Source organism: Podarcis bocagei (genome assembly GCF_964188305.1).
Source record: "Podarcis bocagei genome assembly, chromosome: 10".
Taxonomy (NCBI): Eukaryota; Metazoa; Chordata; class Lepidosauria; order Squamata; family Lacertidae; genus Podarcis; species Podarcis bocagei.
The window spans coordinates 34,885,538-34,904,988 of NC_138135.1; the positions used below are offsets into that span (position 1 = coordinate 34,885,538).

General features: G+C 44.0%; 1 protein-coding gene across 1 annotated transcript; it reads right to left on the minus strand.

Annotated features, from left to right (window-relative positions):
* Positions 1-3,449: 3,449 nt before the first annotated feature.
* On the minus strand, positions 3,450-15,439 carry TNFRSF13C (TNF receptor superfamily member 13C). The gene is made up of 5 exons (XM_081209583.1): positions 14,992-15,439; positions 11,082-11,309; positions 6,495-6,677; positions 5,204-5,248; positions 3,450-4,698 (listed from the first exon to the last, which is right to left on the minus strand). Exons 2-5 carry the CDS (start codon positions 11,299-11,301, stop codon positions 4,373-4,375), a joined length of 774 nt encoding a protein of 257 aa, XP_081065709.1. The 5' UTR covers positions 11,302-11,309; positions 14,992-15,439; the 3' UTR covers positions 3,450-4,372.
* Between the last annotated feature and the right edge of the window lie 4,012 nt (positions 15,440-19,451).

Sequence of the window (19,451 nt, forward strand, 5' to 3'; positions counted from 1 at the left end):
AAGAGCAGTCACCAAGTAATCTTTTCTGATTACAGTTCTGACCATTTTATATACGGTATAAATAATAATAATAATAATAATAATAATAATAATAATAATAATAATAATAATAATAGGGCCAGAGGCCTCTCTACAGCCTTGGATGGTGGCGAATCCGGACACAAAAAAAGCCAGGAGAAATAGGTCTAAAACCAGCCAGGTACCAATCACAGTGCTGAGCATCTCTACCTGAGGAACTCTTTTCGTGAGGCATGTGGTAAAAGAGTGCCACCTGGTGACAGGAGGGCACCTTCTGATTAACAGCGTGTAGGAACCAAAGCAGAGCCCTGCTGGACCAGGTCAAAGGCCCATCAGGCATCCTCTTCTCACAGTAGCAACTAGATGCCTATGGGAAGCTTGCAAGCAGGACCTGATCTTCCCACTCTGTAATCACATTTGCTCCCCATTTTTCCTCTGAAAGGGGCCACATAATAATCACACTGCATCTGTAAGAACTCAAGAGTTTAGTGTGGCAGCACCAGCACTCCGACATTTTCATTTAGACAAGCCTACCCAGGTGTTTAGAAAGTTTGTATGAGTTTTCATTTGTTCTAGTCTGTTCTATTGTGGTTTTAACATTCTGTAAGTTTTTAATTACGGTTGTAATTTTTTAAGTGATAATTGTATTGTTTTATCTTTTTTGTAATGCACTTTGAGGGTTTTTTCGACAATCAAGTGGTATGCAAATTTCATGAAAGAAATAAAATTAATAATAATAATAATAATAGACCCAGGAAACCCATTGCCAGTCAGTGTAGATTATGCAGGGCTAGATGGATCATTAATCTGACTTGGGATAAGACAGCTCCTATGTCTGTATGGTCCTAACCCTGAAATTCACCTACTGGAGTCAGGTGTGTGTACACATTGCCTCTGAACACATGCTTATCTCAGGTACTTATTTTCAGAACCTGAACTGAACTCACAGAAGTCCTTCCCCACAAAAATTCACTCCTGGCTCACACCCCCAGGGTAAACCTTGCTGGCTGTTTGTTTGTTTGTTTCAGCAGCCTAATTTAGAAAATTCCATAGCTGCTGCTGCTGCTGCTGTTAAACCACTGGAAGTCAGAAATCTTGCCAATTTACCACATACTGCCTAGAGATCTACTGTAAGATTCCTTTCTTTGCACCAAAGCAATCCATTCACTCCTAACAACAGAAGATCTGTTTGGAGCCACATTCAGAGAAAGCAAAATGCTCTATTCATGCTGTGGGGCTTTGTGGATGTTGTTGGGGGTTTTCTTTTGCAGTGAAAAGATTTGCCTTCTCTCCCCGCCCCCCTCGCCAACCCCTCCATCTATCACTGGGATTTTCTAAGACTCTTCTTGTGTTGCAAATCAGCACAAGCCAGGTAAGATTTCCCGCCTCCACCCCCCCAAGCAGAGAAATTAATAATGTATTCAAACAAACACAATGCAGACTCTGTCTTGAAAGGGGAGGTTTTTGTCTTGTTCATGAAAGGGAACTGGAAAAAAATGTCAGTGAAAACTTACAGAGAGAGATGAGAGCAGCTGTCACCACGCTCACCTCCCCGACCCTAGACAACAGACACACACACACACACACACACACACACACACACACACACGAGGCACCATGAGGTGATCAGAGTCACATTAACAAACACTTCCTGGCAGGATAGTGAGAAGAAAACAACAGAGGCTTGTGACAGGCTGTTAGCATGTCTGGGACAAAACTAGCAGACCTCCTGGCAATCCAATCAATCTTGCGTTTACCAAGCGCCCAAAGACAAACATTCCTATCCACACATATTTCTATATTATTTACTTTATTAATTTATTTGTCCTCCACATGAATCTCATAGAGGTTTATATAAAAACAACTAGAAACAAAATTTTAAAAGTACAAAAAGAAGAAGAAAGAAAGACAGGTTTTAAAGCAATACAGAACAAGCACCACAGTTAGAGGCCTTTTTGCCCAGCTGGAGAAACCTGTTGAAGCGAAAACACCTTCAATTGTTTTTGTCAGAACCTGAGAGTAGCCTCTGAAGCTGAGGCTCCAATATTTTGGCCACCTCATGAGAAGAGAAGACTCCCTGGAAAAGACCCTGATGTTGGGAAAGATGGAGGGCACAAGGAGAAGGGGACGACAGAGGACGAGATGGTTGGACAGTGTTCTCGAAGCTACCAGCATGAGTTTGACTAAACTGCGGGAGGCAGTGGAAGTGCTTTGGTCCATGGGGTCACAAAGCGTCGGACACGACTAAACGACTAAACAACAACAAGAGTAGCCTCCTGGATCAGGCCATCTGCTCCAGCATCCTGTTCTCACAGTGGCCACCCAGATGACTATGAGAAGTCTGCATGCAGGACCTCAGCACGAAAGCATTCTCCCCTCCTGTGGCTTTGAGCAACTGGTCTTCAGAGCACTACTGCTGCAACCATGCAAGCAGAGCATGGCAATGATGGCTAGTAGTTATGGATTTATCCTCCATAAATTTGTACAAAAGGTACAAAAGTTCCAGAAAATACAAATAGCGGACACCTGGTGTATCTCAACAGGGATGCTCTTCTGCCACATGGAAAGCTCTGCTCCAAGTTGCTGTGAAGTGGGCTTTTGGGGACTTGAAGAAGAAACTCTCCTGCAGAATGCAGCTTATCAAGGAGACATGCTAGCCTGGGACCGGCTAATAGGTAGCTGCTGATGGAGAGAGAGCGCTGTGGTAGGTCAGTTCAGTCTAGCAAAATATCTCAGATATTTTGCATATCTACTTCCCCTTTGAACATAGTGAGTTTTGCCACAGGATATGCATTTATAAAAACTATTTAGAAGCTCAACCTTCCTTCTTCACCTGGTCATACCATCTGCATCCTGTTAAACTGAGTTGTGGAACATGAAACTTTTACATGTGTGTGCGAGGGGGGGAGAGAGATTTGAGCAGATATAGTTGCTATATCTATCGCAAGATGCCCAGATCTCTGTCCATGGTACTGCAGGACCTCAGCTGACCATATCCTACTTTCTTTCCTTTTCTCTAACACTCTACAATTCTGAAACTTTTCAGACCCACTGCAGTTATGTTTTCAACCCTAAGAAATATTTGTGGGCGGTTATTTTATAGGAGTATTTAAAGCTGATTTTAATAAAAGCTTTGTAGCTGTACAAGAAAGTGCCCTTTGGACTACACATACGATCTGTAATCCCCCCCCCCCAAAAAAAATTGGGACCTACCATGTTTGGCATTCCTTGACCAGGATTAAGAAAAGAGAAAGAACAGAATTGTAAAGTTGTGGGCTGAAGGTAAAAAAGAAAACGTCCAGCTTCATTAAGCTATCAAATGTTGAAGGACAACAAGAATATTGCAGAATAAGGGCCACTAGCCATTGAGTGTACGTATGCCACATTCAAATTATTTTGTATTATATCTAAAGTAAATATGCAGTCTTACATCTTATATTGCCAATGTTTATTTTATCTTATTTCATAAATTTTATACACTGCTTGCTTGTAAAAAACACACACACACAATCAAAGCTGTTTTCAAAAAGAATTATATAACACTGTGGAATAAAAATAATTTTAAACATTAAAAATATCCTCCTTAGTGGTTCAAATAGCTCACTTAAACTTCCACTGGGTATTTCTGTCTACTTGCAGTCATCATTTTTCATTCCCACTCATATTGCCAGGGGAGTTTCAGGGTGTGGAAATTAAGATTAAGGTAAATGTGATCTTAAAGCAATCATTTCATTCCATGAGATACACATTTTCCAGAGCTTCTGCAATTGAAAACATTACAGAGGAGGGATGCCTTGGCAGGGTGGGAAAACGCTTTTCAACCCAAGGACCACATTTCGTTGTTGGGGTGGGGTGGGGTAGCAGTGGGGGTGGCAGTAGTGGGAATGGCTAGAGACATAAGTGGGTGGTGCAGGGGAAGTGACTCCCCTTTGTACAGCAGGTTGCATTCCAGCTCTGCCAAAAAACAGCAGTTCACACTCTCTCACACACATGCACACCTACATCCAGGCAAGCAAGAGGAATTGTCACAGTTCGGGGGCACATTCCAGCCAGGTAAAAGCCCTCTAAGGGGGCCCTGAGCAGGGCCAATAAGAATAGCCAGGCTTGAAATCTCCTGCCCTTGGCATAAAGTGTCCAGTAGTCTCCTTTTTCTTAAAGCAATTGCTGGGAGTTTCTGGCAGCTAAAAAACTGTTTCAACATCTCTACAATGTGGGAAATAACAAACTCTCTTCCATTTACAATGAGGCAAGCCCTTTGTAAATCTGTCCATCCACTATTCCTCTTTTGAGTTGAAAGGGAGTTTTATGATGCTTGAGGGAGAGTCTTCAAGTCTCAGCCCTCTAGAACTTGTTGCTATGACTCCGACTCCTCCTCGTCCCAGATGACGCTCTCCTGAGTAGTCTTGGTGGTCACCAACTCAGTTGCCCCGAGTTCCGTTGCCGGCAGTGGAAAGGTGGGGTTGCATTGTTTATCACAGGAAGTCAGGGAAGCTGCCTCCGTGACATCACTTCCTGCCATAGCAATATGCTGCACTTCTCTCTTTAAGGCGTCATCTCTGGCAGTGTTTAAAGCATCATTTGAATGCGGGCACATCAGTATTTCAGGATCGCCATCTCCTGGACTGCTATTGCGGCCTCTGTGAGGTTCATTTTCAAAGGCAACGACACACTTTTCATTTTCTGAAAGAGAAACAACTTAATGAGTAATGTGAAAGCAGTAGAGAAGTGTAGGATAAGAGGCCCCCTTCCCTTTTAGAACATCAGCAGCAGCAATGCCTATAGGTCAGGGAGTGAAGCACCTCAGGTCTGTGGGGTGGGTGCTGCTTTCCCATGCTCTCTTCTCTGACCCTCTGAGCTTTCTGCGGCCCACAGCTCCTCCCCAGCCCACAATCATTACTGGTAGTTTCTTCACACCCTTCTTGAGTGTTTTTGCCTGGCTGAAATGTGTCATTGAACTCTGATAATATCTCATCTAGCTCCCCTGGATGGAGGGTGGAGAAGCGGCTACAGAACCTTACCTAATGTGCCAAGGTAACATTTACATTCATTGCCCCACCCACTTTTGCTTGTGGCCCCGCCTCTCAGTGGCACATGCCCCCCTATTAAGGTTGCCCAGTAGGGCTGAAAAGGGTTTCATAGCCTTGCCCCTAAAGTATACTCTTACAAAATTTCCCTCCATGCTCACCTTTAGCATTCCCCTCTTCGCAGCATCTGAAACCTTCAGGGACGTCTTGTATGAGGCGACAAGAAGAAAATAATAACTCAGTTAAGCAGAACATAATAATAAAAGAGGAAAGTGAACTAAGATATACAGGACTGGCATTCGCATTGGCCCCTGAATAGCCCAGGCAGTTACCTTGAAGTTGGACCCAGATGTGAATCCTTAGTTTATTCCTTTCTGTTGTTACTTTTCTGGGGTCTATCCAGGAAGAATTCTTCTTCTTATATATTTATTTGCACCCTGCCATTTCCCCCTGATAGGACTCAAGGTGGCTTACAAAAGAACTGTTGGTCACAAAATTATTTCCCTTCCTAGTCACCCCCTACTCCCAGGCAGGCCATAGGCTGCCATGGGCTTCAGTTGCCTAGGCAACAGTAGCTGGGAAGAGAGAGGGGAAGAGTTTCCCCAAAGAACAGCCCCCAAGTCAGCCCCCTTGGAGCATGCTGGTGGAAGGGGGCAAGGTACTCGTGGCCAGGCCCTGAAATATCCAAGGTGAGATCATGGGGGGAAAGGTCAGAAACAAAAGACACAGGTACATGACAAACACAATTTATATCATTTTGAACTCCCATGATGCTGGGAATTGTAGTTTGTGGAGGAGCTGAGACCACTCTGTTAAGTATTTCTGCCACTGCCAATGGAATTACATTTCCCAGGATATTTCTGGAAGAGCTACAGCCAGGGTAAACCTGTAAATCACAGCTTTCCAAACAGAGTGTGTCTACTGCAGTGTGTAGGTGTGTCGCGCAAACGCTCCCTGCACTCTTCCCAGGGCTGAAAAGGGGTGAGGTTAACCTCCAGTTTCCTAGAAAAACTGAATAACTATGTCATGAAATGTTGCATGTCTAAAAAGTGTCACCCATATGAAAAGTTTGGAAAGCTCTGCTGTAAATGCAGTTAAGTCCAAGGAATGTAAAGCCAACAAACTATCACGTGGTAATGGGAAAGCCATTCCTGCTTTTGGTTATCCAAGGGCAAATCCAAGGATATATCAGTAAATGATGTGTGGATGTGCACCATAATCAAAATGATTAATACTGGGGAGCAAAGTCATTTATGGAGCAATTGGCACTTAGATGCCCCTAGTGATCACTAACAGATAATTAGAATAAGACTAATCAGTTCTGCTCTCAGTACTTTGCAGGCAATAGCCATGCATTGTCTGGCTTGTTGTGTGTATGCCATTGGATTGGAACTAGATGGTAACTCCCCAAATGGGTGAATATCTATTGTTGGGAAGACTGGCAATGCCTACCTGTAGAATTCTCCTTTTCAGCTCCTCGCATCCTCTTCTTCCTCTTTTGTTTCAGGATTACAATGCACAGCACTGCAGCTACTGCCAAGACTAGCCCCATGAGAATGTAAATTCCGAAGAGTAAAGATGAGCAAGCTGGGTCTGCAGCAAGAGGGGTTGGTGCTTGGGGTTTAATGGGGGCTGCTGTGGAGGAAAACAGAGGGGGCATCATTATCCCACTCTTCCACTGAAAAAGGCTTCTAGAGCAGCTTACAAATATAAGTCCCCACTTTCAGACTCGCCATGTAAGCGGCACGACATAAGAGGAAAAGGGACTGGGAGGGAGGAGGGAGGGGGGAAATCAAGATCAGGCACTAATTCCTATTTACAGAGCTCTTGTAGTGAACAGCAGGAGCGAAAAATTTGGAGATGACTCAAAAGGTGCTGCTCATTCAGCGGTGCCAACGGAGAGGGTCCTGCAGTCCCGTCTCTCTGTCTCTTTCCACCTGACTGAGTGTCTGCTGACAGTTGAGGGAGCGGCCTGATGCAGCTGTCTTTTAACAAACTGATGGAGAGGCCTTGCAGACATACAGCGCAGTCGGACAGTGGGTCATGTTCACTGAGTTTGGAATGGGGCTTTTGGAGCAACCGAGTTATCTCAGCATTAGAGCAGAAATGGTCAGCAGTACAGTGGTACCTTGGGTTACATACGCTTCAGGTTACATACGCTTCAGGTTACAGACTCCGCTAACCCAGAAATAGTACCTTGTGTTAAGAACTTAGCTTCAGGATGAGAACAGAAATTGTGCTGCGGCGGCGCGGCGGCAGCGGGAGGCCCCATTAGCTAAAGTGGTGCTTCAGGTTAAGAACAGTTTCAGGTTAAGAACAGACCTCCGGAATGAATTGAGTACTTGACCTGAGGTACCACTGTATTATTTTGTCTCTTTATTGTTTTTCTGTCCCACCATTCCTCCAGGATGTCAAGGGAAGATTACAGGGTTCGTTTCCCTTCCTCCTTTTATCCTTACAATGCTGAGGTAAATTAGGCTGTGAGAATATAACCGGCCCAAGGTTACGCAGCGGACTTTCCTTGCAGTGGGGATTTGAACCTGGGTCTTCTCAGTCCTGTCCTGACAACTGTAACTACAAACAATGAAATATGTCCCCTCTCTGCTTTAAGCTCATCCTAGGAGGCCAGTTTTGTGATCATCCCACCATCTGAAGTATGACAGGCAACTAGTTATGTGAGGGCTTTCTGGACTGTGGTTTCCCACATCTGGGAGCCCCTGCCCTAGGAAAAATTCTAAGACCCACAGTTGGGCAATACTTTTATTTGGGTCAACCAAAACGTCACACAACATTGAGCAAGCTTTTGAGCCCTCCATCTTCAACAGGTCAGATGACAGACAAAGTACACAGGTGGTGGGGGAGGAGGAAAGATTCAAAACCACAAAGTTCAAAAATTGGGTTGGATGTTGCAGCCATGAGCTGTCTCTCAGACTAACCAACCTCACAGAAAATCAATACTGTAAAATAAAATAAAAATCTGATTACCTGGGGGTAAAATACATGTTACTATTTAGCAGTGCTTCAAACATCATCAGGTGCACTTAGTCTAATTCTGTTCCATTTCTTAATCCAAAACCCCAGTTATAATTCTTTGTTTCTCTTTCTTTCCTATTCCATCTTTACTCTTCTTTTTTCTAGTTAGCATTCTGGTTTAAAGATAATCTGCTATCTCTCTGGGTAGGGCAGATCACAGCAATTTACAGAAATCTTCGTTTTTGTAAACCACTTAGAGGGGGTTTTTTTACAATCAAGTGGTATATACTGTAAATATTGTAAAATAAACATAAATAAAATAAACAAATAATTTTCATATAACATTTGCTCCATTTGCCCTCATTGTTTTATGGATTAATCCCTTCTTTCCCTTTATTTCAGCACTCTCTCCTAATAACTATCATAATAACTTACATAAAGGTAAAGGTAAAGGGACCCCTGACCATTAGGTCCAGTCGCAGACGACTCTGGGGTTGCGGCGCTCAACTCGCTTTATTGGCCGAGGGAGCCGGCGTAAAGCTTCCGGGTCCTGTGGCCAGCATGACTAAGCCACTTCTGGTGAACCAGAGCAGCACACGGAAACGCCGTTTACCTTCCCGCCGGAGTGGTACCTATTTATCTACTTGCACTTTGATGTACTTTCGAACTGCTAGGTTGGCAGGAGCTGGGACCGAGCAACGGGAGCTCACCCCATTGTGGGGATTCGAATCGCTGACCTTCTGATCAGCAAGCCTTAGGCTCTGTGGTTTAACCCACAGCGCCACCCGTGTGGCTTACATACCATTCCCAATTATATTGTTTTAAAAAGTGTTAAGGGCTGTGCTTTATAAAGGCTAGGGCAATGGAGTCCAAACTCTCCCCCACCCAAGCCCATTTGAAAATTGCTGAAGGCCTTAGTGGATCACTTAATGGTTTTTCTGCCTGTTAAAGCAATTGTAATGCATTATGCTAGATGCTGTATGATTTTTAACTGCATTTTTTTTGGCTTCTTTCTATGTATTATATATTGTATAGAATTCGAGCTGTATTGCAATAATACAGTGAACTGTGATATGCCGTGAACTGCCTAAATTAAGCTCAAGGACCATAATTTGGGAACCCTGAGGTGATGATGTTTCCACATGGAGGCTCCTTGGCACACAAAAAACTATTTGTCCATATAGCCTAATGTGCTGTACTCTAAGTGACAGTGTCTCTCTGACTTTTCTGGAAGAGGCTCTCCCCATCACTTGCTACAGGTTAAGTGGAGATGTTGGAACCTTGAGATGGGGCCCTGAGATAGCAATGCAGTTCGAAAGCAGGCCAGTGCAAGGAGATAAATAGGTACCGTGACAGTGGGAAGGTCAATGGCGTTTCCGTGCACTCTGGCTTCCACCACAGTGTTCCGTTGTGCCAGAAGTGGTTTAGTCATGCTGGCCACGTGACCCAGAAAGCTGTCTGTGGACAAACACTGGCTCCCTCGGCCTGAAAGCGAGATGAACTTTGCAACCCCATAGTTGCCTTTGACTGGACTTAACTGTCCAGGGGTTCTTTACCTTTTTTTTAACAGTCCCAAGGGGTCTTTTTTGTGTGGACAGATACTTATATATATTACCCAAGTGGCACCGTCAAACCTGTGTAGCATCATGGTTAAACAAATGAGCTACAGTGAAGTGCAAAGTTTCAGGATGAATTACCCTTTAGTCATGAGCTCACCAAAGGCCAGCCCCTGTCTCTAAGCTTCAACATGCTCTCCCCCACATAGGAACCATAGAAAGCTGTCGTATAGAAAGGTAAACCACTGGTACATCTTAGCTCAGGATTGTCTATAGCAGCTTGCCAGGATTTCTGATTGAAGTCTTTGTCAGCCTCACCTCCAGGGATTGACCCCGGAAAGCTTTGCATTCAGATATGTGCTCTCTCCTATGGAGCTATGGCCTTTCCCTCATGTGGAAAGTTAGTCATAAGCTGTGTGCATATTATATATATTTAAAGCACATTTACCCTCTTTCCAAAGAACCCTGGGCACTGTCATTTACCCCTCACAGAGCTACAATTCCCAGCACCCTTAACAAATTACAGTTCCCAGGATTCTTTGAGGGAAATAAATGTGTTTTCAACAGGTGGTGCGCACACAGTCATAGTGGCCTATCTGTATGTAAATCACTAGAGATTTCTGTTGAAATATGAAGTGGTATATACATTAACTACCTCCCTAGGTAGGCTGCTTTGAGGGCCACTAAATTACACGTGTGAAGTACTTTTTCTTTTTTTAAAGCATGCTATAAATACATCCAGCAGTTCAACAGATGTGAGTCAGAAGCCGCATGGCACCCAGTTACAACCCCCCCCCCCCACGTACTTGTGGAGCCAATACAAAAACCCCAGGCTCTACATTGGTGTCGCAGTCCCAAATGCAGAAAGATGTGGTACTGCATTGACAGACTTCACACGTTATGGTTACTCACTCCCTCTAGGTCAGTTTCCCACACGTGTACCAAATCATGAGTATGGCAAATGCCCACAAAGAAGCAACCTCATTGCTCTTGTCGACCCAAACAACAACCCTGTCTGTCTTACCTGATGCCTTCACTATCATTCCTATTTGATAGATATGAAATTGAGACTGAAAAAGAGCCAATTGCTATAGCAGTGATTGGTCGGCCTTTTAAGGGAGACCACTGGTGCTCTTCCTTGAGAAGATAAGAAGAGTCATGCTGAACCATGGCAAAGATTAATCTAGTCCATCATCCTGTTCCCCACAATGATCAAACAGGTGCCTCTGAAAAACCCATTAGCAGGATTTCTGGACCACAGCCCTCTCATACTGTGGTTCTCTAGCGGCTGGCTATGCTACCTCTACTCTGATCCCGCTAACAACAATTGATATCCAAGGTCATCAGTAGATGAGAATATTGCTTCTGTTCCTGCTCTCATCCACCTGTCTCAGCCATTGGAATCTCTTCCTACTGGTATAGGATTTGATTCCAACTGAACTCAATGCACCCAGGGAACAATTCCCTCCCGCTCTTTCCAAAAGTCAAGGAGATTGTTTTTATTGCTTACTTGTCTCCTTCTCAGTCTTCCTCTGCATCTTTTCACAGCTCACACATTGGTCAACCAGGCGGTCATAGCAGAGGCTGGGGAGATGGCAGGAGGTGCCGGTACCAGAGCGCCTGCTTCTGGGTCCACAGTGTACACATTGTTTGCTCTGATGGTCGTAGCAGAGGCCAGGCTCAGAGCAGGTGGTATCCACACCTGAGTGGCTGCTTCTGTTCTGCAACATGGTTCAGTCTTCAAAGAAAGAAAAGGAAGGGAGACCCCAGATTATCAAGGCTTAACGAGATAGCAGGTTATACAAATGAGAAACTGTTGGACTTTGAAGCCTGCGCTTCTCTCCCTTGAGATCTCACTTCCTCCAGGAGGCCCTTTATAAAAGAGCAAAAGGAGGAACTTGCCCAAGCAACGCCCTCCTGTCCTGTAACTCCCCGCCTAGTATTACGTTTGATTCTTGTGGTGTAAAAGCCATGTCAACGTGACGATATACGTCCAAATGGATGAGGGGCCTATTGGATGGCATAGGGTTTATTCTAAACTTCCACCTCTACTGGACTAGTAGGCCCATCCCCAAACATTTTGTGGCCGAAAGAACATAAAAAAGGAGAGAAATCGAAAAGAGAAAGGAAGCCATAAAAATAGCAGAAAGAGAAGGAAAAACAGAGAAAAGGGGAATATGAAGGAGAAGTAAGAGAGCAAGAAAAATGGAGGTGCCTTGAAAAGAGAAGAGAGTAACACAATGAGTCCAACCAATGATTTGGGTGTAGCAAGGCTCGCTTCCCTCACACAGTATAACTATTTGGCTGAGCCTCACACAGCAGATTATAACTTTTGTGACTAAGATTATTTCACACTGCACAAAGACAGCTGGAGAAAGGCCATGGCTTGTGCTTCAGTGCTGCTACTAGTCAGTACAGAACCTGGGCTAGGCAGACTCAGTATAAACATCACGTATTCAAGCCCACTGCAAGATAGGTTGGAACCACCACACATCTCAAAGGGTTGTCTTCTTATCCGTCACCTTTGGAGAACAGAGCTCTTTTTGTTACAAGGAGGTCAAATCAATTAAAACTAGGCTTAAAAGTCCCCTCTCAGTCACTGCCCACCAATATCTCAGATTTTTTGTTTCTTTTTCTCATTATATTTAATCTCTTTCCCTTTTTAAACCTAGCCTGCTTTCATGGAAGATTCAATTATATGGTGTTCCACATCTCTAGCTTTTTCCACCATTCAGCCTTTCTGTATCTCACTTACATGGTCTTACTTTCCACACCAGCATGTATGATTTGCCTATCTGGTTTATGACTCAGTAATTCCATGTAAGTATTGGTCAGAAGGTGAACTGTACAAACTCCTCTCGCACATTCCCCTCTCCCCACAAACTCCAAGGCAAGTCATTGTTTAAGTTTCAACTGGGCCAGGAAGCAATGCATTGACTGGCTCTCACATTTCCCAGTCATGTGCTGTGCAGATGGAATATTTTCCTGTTTGTGTTGATTAAATGCTCTTGCAGCATTTGTGGAAGTCTGGAGTGCATTCACTGTGCATCCAGCCTCAGCAATCTGCAAATGCACTGCACCTCTCTGTGCTGCAGGCACAGCATTGCAGTAGAGGCAGTGATGGGCTGGGCTTGTGGCGCACTACACTTTTACAAGAATCACTTCCTCTCGCTTCACTGTGATGGTCTGGCTTGTCTGGGAGCAACACAGCAAGGTGTTTTCTGAAAAGCTGGAGTGTCAGTGAAGTTTTTACAATCTCTCCCCTAACTCCCATCGCTTTGCTGGGATCCCTTTGTTAGGAAAGGTTACAATATTTGAGGTCTTTTCTTAGGTTGTTGTTTTAAATGAGAGTAAAGGGAGTGGGAGACACATACAATAGAGGTGTATACAATTATTCATAGTGTAGCAAATATTGCCAGAGAAACATATTTCCCCCTCTCTCATAATATTAGAATCTAGGGCCAGAAGATTCAGAACAGACAAGAGAAGGAACTTCTGCAAACAGCACATTATTGAATAATGTCATTTATTCCCAACAAGAGCAAAAACTGCAGGTTGTCTGTCAGCAAAGCCTCTGGCTTCCTCAAGGTGTAGACCTCACTGTGTGAGGAAACCTTGCAGTGGGTCTGTCCTAATACCAGCAAGCAGCTGGACGTAGGAAACCTTCAATAGCTGCATTTATTTGTGACCAGCAGATCAACAATTCCCTTTGGATGTGCATGAGACTCATCCTATTACAATGATTTTAAGCTGCAATTCAGCAGCAGCAGCAGCTGCAGTGAATCTTGCACACACCCCAGACCTTGCACCTGGTGTTGGAACACTGTTTGCACCCCCATAGTCATGCTACTGAGTGAGGGGTGCTCTTCTCAGACATCCATCTTTTCACTAAATTATGTTTAGTTAATAACAAATTTTGCCAAGGGAGATGAAGGATCTGCAGAGGAAAGGAAGAGAAGAGGCTTTCTGACAGGGTACAGCTAATTGCACATGGAAAGGAAAGAAACCATTGGATATGGGGACACGGTCCCATTTGCTCCATAGGGCTGAGTCAAAAGACAAAGCTTCTGCTTCAAGCATTGTTCAGAATAGCACTAATAACAGCCCAGCCTCGGTAACTTGCTGTTCCAGAAGATGGAGCCAAGCAAATCGGCTGTCTTCCATTTTCTCTCCAGCTGTCTCTTTTCTTCTCTGGATTCCAGTTCTGCAATCTGAGCTTTCCCTACATGCTCCTTAGAGGCAGTAGCAGGGTAGTGGCTTGGCCTTGTCTAACACCCTCGTCGCCACTTTTGGAACTGTTACAGCTCAGCAGCAGAACATGCTGTTCCTTTAAAGTCCTTGGGCTCTTGCTGTGTGCGATGCCACGCGATGAGTCAGATCAACAGGGAATGGCCCTCACACAAGGATCGGCTGCAAAGCCATTTCCCGTTCTGGGGAAATGAGGTTGCGGGCTGGGAGCAAGCCCTTCCCACACACATGGGGCAGTATAGCCCCTGCGCAATTGGATGGTTCTCGGCCATGTCATCCTTAGGCTGTCCAATCCGCGACTGAGGCCTCACCCCTGTTTTCTCCCTGCTCAGTCAGTTCTCCCGCCCTCCCACCCTTAGGTTAGGCTCTTTATTTCTTGACCTTGCTATGGACCTTGGTTGGTCGCCTTGGTTGTCCAAGGGGCCTGGTAGGATTTTTTTCCCATTTGGCAAATTGGCACCAGCCATTTGGTTTTTCGCCTACCTTGTAGCAAATAGTCACAACTTTGTAAGGTTTGGCGGTTAGGCATTGGAGTATTGAAGGTGAGGGGAGATAGTGGCCATCACCTACCCCTCCTAATTCAAGGGTATTCTATTAAAGGAATCCAGGGGGCCTGGTCTCTGTCCGAAGCCCCAGACAGGGGGGCTAGGGCCATGGCACGACCCCTAGCAGTGACCCTGGGGGAGTTCCTAGTTGATGTGCATCAGCAGGGCTCCCCCTACTGGTGGTTAACCCTTCCAAGACTCCTGCAGATGGGCAGGAGTCAGATATCATCATGTGGTTTCCAATGCCTAAGCCAATACCACTCAAATTCTGTAACCAACAAAGTTGTGGCCTTTTTCGCCCATTAACCTAAAATACTGTTTCGTGTGTCTTTATTCCACTTCCTGGGAGGGTTTGGGACCTTGCCACGCAATGCTTCTCACAGGAAGGATATCTGGAAACGCCACTGAGGTGCGATGGTGGGGGAAACCATTTCTCATTGCCCTATATCAGTATACTTATTTCTACCCTTTCCCACTGTTATTTTGATTTGCTCATTTGTTCACGGAGTTTGTACCTGCTCTTCATCGGAAAGGCTCTCAGACAACCACCCCCCAACACAACCTCTGTCTTCAGAAAAGACACAGCACAAGATGAAAAGTGGATGGGGAAGGAAGAGGAAAACAAACCCAGTCAGAAAATTCTTCTGATTCACTTCTGCTTTCACCCCTCCTTTTCTGCCAAGATTCCTGGTACTGCAAGATTGTGACAAGTAACTGACTCCATCATCATTCATGGGGGCTTCAAGGCTCCTACAAATACAATCAATCAAGAAAAATCTTGCAGATATCTGCGACTGTCCTCTGCTGTGTCACTAGCACTTTTCAGTTCAAACATTTTAAAAGACTCACTTGAAGTTGTGAACTGACTGCCAAGTCTATGGAAATGAAATAGCTATCTGGAGGAATGGACTGATAATGTGCAGATTAATCTTTTGAGCAGAGCCAGAATGAGCGCAGATTTCTTGACTAGCTTGCATTTTGCCATTCTAGTCCCCACCTTCTCGTTACTGATCTTCACAAGCAGGGCAAGCATCAGTAGGAATGCTTGAGTGGTTTGTTGCAGACGTGAGCTGATCTAATCTGCACCTCCAAAACTAAAGTGCAGATCAGAGTCTAATTTGCAATTCTCCAAATTTTGCATTTTCAATTCAATAAATGTATCAAAATGCATGGAAAATGCATATTTTAAATTTAGTACAATATTTCAATACATAGCAGAACATTTTGTGTACATTTTTTAAAATGCAGATTAATGTGGAAATGAATTAAGAATGATTAATTATGAACACATATGAAAGAGACGGATCTGTCCATCTCTTGAAGCATGTGTCCACTGTCCTAGTCAAAACTTGTTTCTTGCACACTCCCAAGCATCCTTGTACATTTGCAGGAGATTGTAGCAGAAAATGATCTAAAAGGGCAGACACACAACACAAGGCTGAGGCTCATTTTCACACTTGCCATGCTTATAATGTGGGTGTAAAGGTCATATTAGCTAGAATGTTTATTTGCATTACAAATTACCACTCTGCTTTCTCTTCTGCATCAACAATGACCAGCCACCAGTGCAAATCATGTGAGAGAGGCTCAAAGGCAATTTGAAGCTGCACTGTTGCACACAATGGAACTTCTGAGCAAACAGGGATAGGATTGCCCTGAAAACTTTACATGTGATAATGCACAAATAGGGGAAGAAAAGTGACCCTTTTTTGGTGTCACGTGCAAAATTCCCTAAAAGCACCTTCACATATTACAAGTGATGGTGTGGGAAACATGGGTGTTACTTCAGTTTTCCCTACAACAACAACAAAAATTAACATATGGGCATCATACAAGTGTATTTACATGCTTCTGGATCAACTGGATGCACCAGATTCATTGACATAGATGTTTTGAGCTATATATATCACATAACATGTGCTGTATATGTCATGTCTTGGTTACAGGAACCAGTACAGTGGTACCTCGGGTTAAGTACTTAATTTATTCCAGAGGTCCGTTCTTAACCTGAAACTGTTCTTAACCTGAAGCACCACTTTAGCTAATGGGGCCTCCTACTGCTGCCACGCTACCGGAGCATGATTTCTGTTCTTATCCTGAAGCAAAGTTCTTAACCCAAGGTACTATTTCTGGGTTAGCGGAGTCTGTAACCTGAAGCGTATGTAACCTGAAGCATATTTAACCTGAGGTACCACTGTATTTCCCACAGCATTTCTTATGGAGAACTGTCCCAAGTCTAACCCAAAAGGAGGCGCAGAATTGGGGGCAATCTCCTCACAATGAGCTGAAGCTGACTTAGAGCAAACAGTTAGCATGCACACGGCCATTGGGCAGGTGGAATAGTTCTGCAATACCATACCCTCCATTTCTGCAAGAACACGAGTGCTATGGACGTTGGGCAAAACCCCTTCTCTAAAAGAAGCAGCCCCAGGACATAGACACCCCAAAGAACAGTTCACAGTGCTAGATTTTAGACTGCAAAATATATAGCTGATATATCTATAAATGACATACATCATTTCTTAATGCTCCCGCTTGTGAGCTTTCCAGGGCTATCTGGCCACTGGTGGAGGCAGCAGTGCAGCTCTTATGATTCAAGAGGTAGACTAAACTAACTGAACTAACTGACCCAACATTTTGGAGAGACAATGGAGGACACAGAGATAAGCATCTTCAAACAGTAATGAACATCCTATTTTAAACAAGGAGCTCATGTCTGGGGAGTGGTGTTTTTTTTAAGCAGCCAAAAAAAAACCCTTATTATATAACGGACAACCACTAGCACAACTGAAACAAATTAATAGAATCAGAGCTTTAGTGCATTCCATAAGGAAACTCACATTTCTTATCTCCTTTATGAGGAGATGGAAGCCTTGTGAGCTCTGGGGTCTAGTTAGCCAAGTGAGTTTTATTAAACAAATAAAACAGCATGCATACGAAAGCAGCAATTAAAAATACAGTTTACTACCAGGGCTGGAGAAATGCTTCAAAATAATTATCTCAAGTATTTGCTCGAATAAATGAAAAAGCAGGATTTGCTGCAACTGTATTTGTGTCCCATTGGACCTCACTGCTAGAAACGTCCACTAAAGAATTAACTGGGGGGGGGGAGGAGGTAAAATTTAGACTTCCACAAGCACACACAAGTGCTTGAAAGCTCAGAACAAGAGCTTCTGTGATGCAGCTGTAAACAGCACTGGACTTAGTTCTAGAACACAGAGCTGGGTTTGAATTTTAAATATCAGGTTCAGGCCAAAGGATTTATACCTTAAAGAGTCAGGACTGGCTTAAGAGATTTTACCGTCTGAGGCAGAACAGCACATGCTGCCCACCCCATTCCACAAGTAAAGAGGCATAATATTCAAGCCTAGCTAAGATACTTAACAACTTGGGATGAGGCTACAAAAAAATACAGCTTTATACCCCTGCCCAGCCACTACAATGCATGGTAGAGCGCCTCCTGTTGGTGCCAAAGGTTTTGGCTCTTCTCCTTGAGTCTACCAGTAGCAGGGCTTTCTGTGTTGTGGCCCCTTTAATGTGGAATTTATTCCCATCTAAGATACGGCATGCCCCAACTGTGTACCATTTCAGATTCATGCTTAACTCTTATTATTTACACAAGCCTTTTCTGACTGAACATTTTAATTAATGACTGTTGATCATCTTCTGACGTTGTATTGTTATTTTAACTTCGTTACATCTGGTGAGTGTTTTATACTTATTTTTCATTTTCTGTACATTTCTGATACTTTATAATGTTTATAAATCTTTTAAAATAAAATAAAATACATCTGGGCTGAAACCATGACACTTTGTACAGCACCTTACAAACACTGTTAGACAAAATCAGTATTATTTAACAGTGCCTTGTGGGCACAGAACAGATTTGCAAAAGAAGAGCTATGTCTCTGAACTAAAAAGACCATTTACTCTCGCTCTGTGGCACAAACGGGGCATCGGTTTCTAAAAGATAGTTCACGCCCCCACCAATGCGGCCATCTTGAGTGCACAGTGTAGCATTGCGCTTGTGTACTGTGTACTATGGGAAGTGAGTTGTGTGTGCACATAATCTATCTTGGCCTGGTCATGACTAGAGCAGGAGTGAGGAATCTGTGGCCTGGCAGCCAGAAGGGGAACTTCAGGTAGAGGGCAAATGCATCCCTCTAGTCTCCTCTGTATGGTTCTCAGGATTCTCCCAGTCTACTCCCCTGCTCTGCTGTCTCCTTGCTTTTGCCTGGCTGAAGTGCATCCTTCAACTGGGATAATGATGTGCATGGTGTGTGTAGCAGCCACTAGAAGGCAGCCTACTGTACAAAGACAGACGTCACCTCCATCATTCCACTTACATTTGTCTCTGAGCAGCTCCTGGAGAGAATGTGGGCCTTGAGATGAAATTGGTTCCCTATCACTGCTAGAGGGTGGCAGGGCAGGTTCAGGTTGGAAGATGCTGGACACCCCCCCCTGCCCCCAAGGTTAATGGGAAGCTCACTGAGACAATTGGAAGATACCGGACATTCAATAACCCCCCCAAAAAGCTTTAATGAGAACCTAGAAGAAGGAACAAGAAAGACCCTCACTGTCACCTTGTGAGTCACATCAAAACCAACCAACACACTTTGCATTTCACAGAAGTATTTGTAAGGGCTGCCTCGCAGCTGAACAACAGTCCTAGGATTATTCATACGACTTGCTTGAATTATTATGAATAATGAGTAAATCTGAAAACATGGCAACATTTGCATAGACCACAGTTCCCAAGAGACAATTATGATGGGGAGAAAAGCTTTCCCCCTCTCACCTCTGTTCAGTTCTCTGCGTGTCACTGCATCCCTTCCAGATAGTGGACTTAATCATCCGTTTTACATTTGGCAAATATGCATATAGTAAGACTCATATATTTTAGAGACAATTATGCATTAAAGGAACAGTAAGTAAAGTCTAATTTTAGTGACCACAAATGAGAACTGGAAAATAAATGCTACTTGTTAAAGGTGAAACATTTATACGATCTGAAGAGAAACCAGAGTATAAATACTACTTGTTAAGTCCTCACCATCTGTTCAGGGCACAATTGGCTGTATGCGTGT

Bases quoted from the DNA above. Each gene is read 5' to 3' on its own strand.
- TNFRSF13C (XM_081209583.1), bottom strand. From the start codon at position 11,301: ATGTTGCAGAACAGAAGCAGCCACTCAGGTGTGGATACCACCTGCTCT. The intron at 6,678-11,081 runs GTAAGCAATAAA...TTTCCTCCACAG, and splicing joins GAAGACTGAGAAGGAGACAA to CAGCCCCCATTAAACCCCAA. The intron at 5,249-6,494 runs GTAGGCATTGCC...GCCTCATACAAG, and splicing joins TGAAAAGGAGAATTCTACAG to ACGTCCCTGAAGGTTTCAGA.